The sequence below is a fragment of the Loxodonta africana genome, chromosome 15, assembly GCF_030014295.1.
Source record: "Loxodonta africana isolate mLoxAfr1 chromosome 15, mLoxAfr1.hap2, whole genome shotgun sequence".
NCBI lineage: Eukaryota > Metazoa > Chordata > Mammalia > Proboscidea > Elephantidae > Loxodonta > Loxodonta africana.
In genome coordinates, this window is record NC_087356.1 from 69382772 (window position 1) to 69388698 (window position 5927).

The following is a 5927-nucleotide window of genomic DNA, read 5'->3' on the forward strand; positions in this document are numbered from 1 at the left end:
CTGTAAACTAAAAAAGTGCCTAGCACAATGACTTGCATATAATGAGTCTCAATAAAAATGTGCTAAATGAAATCTCTGAAAGAAGGTTAGAAGTTAACACAGACTAAGTATCAGTAAACAGAGATATATCTGTGCCTGAACTTAAATGTGCAAACAAAGAAATGTTTGCCATAATTTTATAATGGAGAGGACAGGGAGATGATAAGGAAACCTGTGTGTGAATATTAGAGTGAGAATGCCATGGATTGAACTATATCCTCCCAAAATACGTGTTATAACTCCTAACATCTATGTCTGTGGTTATAATCCTAGTCGGGGATGGATCGTCTTTGTTATGTTAATGAGGCAGGATTAGGGCAAGTTTATGTTGAATCAATCTCTTTTGAGATATAAAAGAGATTAAGCAAGCCAGAGGAGCAGAGATGGGGGAGAGAGATGCCAAGTCTGAAGAAGACTGCCCTGGAACAGAAGATCAGAAAAGACAAGAACCTTCGTCCAGGGACAAAAGAGAGAAAAAACCTTCCCCTAGGGCTGCCAGCCTGAATTTGGACTTTTAGCCTCTTAAACTGTGAGGAAATAAATTTCTGTTTGTTAAAGCCATCCATTTGTAGTATTTCTGATATACCAGCACTAGATAACTAAGACAGAGGACAAGTAGAGATACATAATTAGTTATGTTCATCATTAAGTACATTGGGACGAAGGCTAGAGCAGAGGAATCTAATATTCTGAAAGTCAAAGACTGGGATTCAACATAAACTTCCTTCTTCCTAAAGAATTCTGCTCTGTACATTTTTCTCCTCCTTTGTTCTGGAGAGGAAAATAATTCTGATGATCCTGTTGGATAGTTCTGAATACTAACCTTGCAGTACTCATTGATGATGTGTGACACATAACCTAGTAAAGTCTCCTTTGGCAATTATTATGAGTCACTAGTCTTGATTTCACGATACTGATGCCCAAGGCCCTTTGTATTGGTTGGTTGATAGAGAGAATTTATTCTCTGGGTATAGATGCTATGTGTCTGATTAGAAATAAACAATCATAATGACCTCCCACTAGATTCATATCTCACAGGTATCAAATCTTGGGAAACTAAACAAGTAGAATTTCCCCTTTTGCCCATTGGCTCTCAAGTATTTAATATTCTCACATAAGTGTAACTTATTGTTCTTGTTTCAATCTGAATTTTAAAGATGTGACAGACATTGTTAGAGCTCCAGTGAGCTTCATGGTAATCTATTTGTATTTTTAAACATGCAAAATTTCAGGAAATGTCGAAGACATGGATGAAATATATTTTCTAGATGGATTTCCCACCGAGAAAAGAAAACAACCTAAGATATAAGATTTAAAAGGTACTCCCCTCCAGTGATCTCTACTAACACTATTTAAACATTAAGATGTACACATCAAACAATAATACTTGGAATATTTTAATTTGGAGGCTGAATGAAAGCATCTTGCAGATATTGCTTTGAGTTCCTAACATGCCTACCGTGGGGAGATAATGCTTTTTTTCTTTTAAAAGTAAAAGAAAATTGTTTTAAAAAACTGGAAACATATGCATTATAAAGATTATTTAAATTATCTATAAAGACTGAATTACATTGCTAGGTATGAAATCTATATTTTTAAATATTCATCAAAAGATTTTTTAAGTGTTATCTCATCATATAATAATTACAATAATAGATAAAGTAATTGCAATAATTTGCTTAATTGAGTTTACCTTAAATGTTTTAATTAATGATTGATGTGGCCTTTAATCTGTTTGGAAACCCTGGTGGCGTAGTGGTTAAGTGCTTCGGCTGCTAACCAAAAGGTCAGCAGTTCAAATCTGCCAGGTGCTCCCTGGAAAATTTATGGGGCACTTCTACTAATCTGTTTATTTTTATGTCATTTTAAAAAATTAGAGTGGGAAGGGCACACATTTAGTAACAATGTAATACATAAAACCTGTAGAAAATTATGCTAATTAATAATTATATAAGGAGTCTTGGTTGCACAATGGGTAAAGCACCAGACTACTAACTGAAAGGTCAGGGGTTTGAAGCCACCAAACATGAATAACTGATTCATATGATTTCAATGCATAGTCAAAAAAATGTCACTTCTACATGTCTGATTCTATAATATGGACAAAAAGAAAAAAATTTAGTAACAGGGAAAAAAGAATACAGGATTCTCAGGGAAATGGAGGTGGCAGTAAAATACTAAAACTGTGAAGAAAAGCATGTTGTATAAAAACAAGCAAAAATACACTTAACGTATTCAGCCCTGATTAGTCTATCAATCTCTTCCACCATAGCGGTACCATCTTGTGGGCAGGAATTACATCCTACCATCTATCATCTGCCCCCACATTTCTTAATACAGTTTTCTACACTTAGTCACTAGTAGGAATGAACTTTGTAAATTTGAAATGGTTAAAAATTATTTACCTTAGAGATCAATTTTTTTCCTGAAAATTTTATTTGTACACTTATTAGAAACAAGGGCCAAAACACAACCTATTCAGACGATCGAACGATAAAGACCAAAGAGATCATTCTATGAATTATGATAGCTAAGCCTTACCTAACAAAGTGCCAAATCCCCATGTATGTAAATTATAATCTCCCCATATGAAGGCCTTTGAAGGCTAAAAAAAATAAAATAAAAAAAAAGATTAGAGGTAATATGGATTACTAGGGGTGATATCTGGGCCTTCCTAGAATTGACTTTGCCCGCCTTGTGACAGATAGCCTTCCATATGACACTATGAATCCAGTCTTATCCTTGGGAACTGCCTTCCAAATAATCAAGTGTTGGCAAGAATGTCACTACTTCTGTATATATGTTGCAGTGTCTGGACTCCTTTCATGCTGAGTCTTCACCAAGATTTATAAACCTTTGTTAATGCAAAATAGTCTTTTCTCAATGATTTTATTGAGAGCAACTTTGACATCCTTATTCCTCAGGCTATAGATCAGGGGGTTCAGCATTGGCACAATAATGGTGTAAAACACAGAGGACAATTTGCTTTGGTCCATGGAGCTGACATTTGATGGCTGCAGGTACATGAATGCTACAGAACCATAGAAGATTGTAACAGCCAAAATATGGGAGCTACATGTCCTGAAGGCTTTGGGCCTGCCCTCAGTGGAGCTAATTCGCAGGATGCTGGCAATGATGGAGGCATAGGAGCCAAGGACAGTCAAGGTTGGTGCAAGAGTATTAAATGCACTGAAGCACAAAACTACCACTACATTGATATAAGTGCTGGAGCAGGAGAGCTCCAGTAGTGGGAAAACATCACAGAAGTAATGGTTGATTATTTTAGCCTTGCAGAAAACCACTCTTAGCATGCAAACTGTATTAACTGTGGCACTAATCAAGCCCATCATGTATACTTCACCTACCAACCGGGAGCAGACCTGACAAGACATGGCGACATTGTAAAGCAACGGATTACAGATGGCAACATAACGATCATAAGCCATAACACCTAACATATGACATTCTGATACAATAAAAAAAATGAAGAAGTAGAACTGAGTCATGCATTCAGGGTAGGAGATTATGTTCTTCTCTGTCACAAAGTTCACCAGCATTTTGGGGATAATGACAGTGGAATAGCAGAGATCAATGAAGGACAAACTGCTGAGGAAATAGTACATGGGAGTGTGCAGGTCAGAACTGAGCACAATCAGTGTGATCATGCCCAGATTCCCCACCACTGTGATCACATAGACTCCTAGGAAGAAAAGAAAGAGGGGCAGCTGGAGTTCTGGTTTGTCTGTTAGCCCAGCGAGGATGAACTCAGTCACTGTGGAGTGATTTCCTGCTGTCATTTTCCTCTGGGAAATCTATGGAGGAAGAGAAGAAGAAACTTGAAGTAGGTGTTTATTCACGCAGTGTGAAACAGATGCAAGTCTTATCAGTTAGGTATCTCCAGTTCTCTCTCCCTGTCCCTGCTCTATGTTGGAAGTTAAATACTCTAGGATTATGGGTCATGCAAATAAACACCAGATGGAATTACATCTTTTTCTTGTTTGTTTTTATTTCTGAACAGTCTCTGAACATCCGAAGATCTGTTCTGATAACTTAGAATATTGAGTGTTCTGACCCAGGTGGTACAATGGTTTAGAATTGGACTACTAACCGGAAGGTTGGCAGTTCAAAGCCACCCAGTAGCTCTGCTGGTGAGAGACCTGAAAATCTGCTAACGTAAAGATTACACCCTAGAAGACCATATGGAGTAGTTCTACTCTGTCACATGGGATCGATATGAGTTGAAAATACACTCAGTGGCACCTAACAACAGTGACAACAACAAAGTACCTTCCATGCCTTATTTGAAATCCTCTCAACTCTTCTGTAGAACAAATGCTACCAGGAAACAAGTACCTGTTACCATGAAGTTGATTCTGACTCATGTGGACCTCATGTGTGTCAGAACAGAACTATGCTCCACAAGGTTTTTTGGAAGTAGATCAGCAGGACTTACTTCTGAGGCTCATTAACCATTTGCACTATGCAGGGATTCCACAGCAATTACTAGTATACTTATTTTATATATTTGGCTCCTAGTGATCATATATTTGCCCATAGTTAGGCATATTATAAACAAGTGATCACTATATGAGGGAAGGTTTATGTGGCTGTATATGGGTCCTTCACCATTTCACCTTCTGTTTCTTCTTTTAGCTAGTCATTTCTGCTCTCCAGTCTTATCTCTTTATCATTTTAGAGAAACATTTACTGCAATTAATGTGAGGTGAATGTTAAAGTATAAAAATAATGTACTGATCACTGATGCAGGCTGGTTTCCCTTTAAAGAGTACCTTGTCTACTGGCAACAATTTAAAAATATGGAAATAGAGGCTCTGGGAAGTAACTGAATGGCTAGCATTAAGTATATTTCTCAAGCTGAACCCCACATCCAGGAAGGAAGTGTGTTTTCTAATGAGGAGAAGTCAGAAGTTCTGATGACTGAAGGTAAAACTCATTCTTTCCCAAAACACCATGTGCTACATACGCTTGTATAACCTGGCATGGTCCATGACTCTTGGAGCTTTTGTTCCAGGGCACCATGGCTACAGGATGGAAATCTTACGTGGTATTTTGACCATGTTGTCTTTGCATGTCATATGCATGTTTTCTTGTTGTATTTCACACTCACCTTCAGATCAGAACTTTTATCACTCCCTCAATGGCATTAAAAAGCAGAAACAATGTCTATATCTCTGAGACGTGAGTTTTGCAGGAAGTTGATGAGTCCCTGGATTGGGATACCGTGATGACAGTTCTATGTTCAAAAGAAAAAGATGATAAAGATATCAAAAAAGATTGATGATTTATCAGAAACAAGGAAAAGAGTGTGGAGATAAGAATGAATGTGAGGATTATATTACATTATTCAATGCTTACCATGTGATTAGAACTGTCTAGGCACTTTAAATATTATTTAATATATTTTCCCCAGCAACCCTATATATTATGAGCTTATTATTCCCATTCCATAGATGAAAAAAGTGAAACTTGAGAGACTTAAGTGAGTTATTCTAGGAGACAGTGGATTTTCAGTATAGTTGTGGATGATGGTTTCCTAACAGTACAGATAAATTTCACATAACTATGGGGAATAAAAGTAATAATAAAAGACTTGTACTAACACTTATATCTCCTAGAAATATCACTTGGCTAAAAGCAAAGCATGTGCAAAATACATGCTACATTCAAAGAACATAAGAGCTGGAAAAATTATGATAGTAATAATTAACATTCTTGTGTGATTCTAATTAGACCAGCATGTAGACTGAATCCCACAGTGGTGAATCTTACACTCATCATTTATCCATGCTCGGATTGCTCAACCAATGGTGGATGGATAAAGGGACATAACTAAGTTCACAACCTGTAATTAATCAAAAAGCCATTAT

The 5927-nt window shown here is 36.9% G+C and overlaps 1 protein-coding gene across 1 annotated transcript; it reads right to left on the reverse strand.

The window, feature by feature from the left end:
• Positions 1-2636: 2636 nt before the first annotated feature.
• LOC100659313 (olfactory receptor 8G50-like) lies at positions 2637-3919 on the reverse strand. The gene has a single exon (XM_003423260.3). It carries the CDS (start codon positions 3834-3836, stop codon positions 2886-2888), a length of 951 nt encoding a protein of 316 aa, XP_003423308.2. The 5' UTR covers positions 3837-3919; the 3' UTR covers positions 2637-2885.
• Between the last annotated feature and the right edge of the window lie 2008 nt (positions 3920-5927).

Coding starts and splice junctions, on each gene's coding strand:
- LOC100659313 (XM_003423260.3), bottom strand. CDS start 3,836: ATGACAGCAGGAAATCACTCCACAGTGACTGAGTTCATCCTCGCTGGG.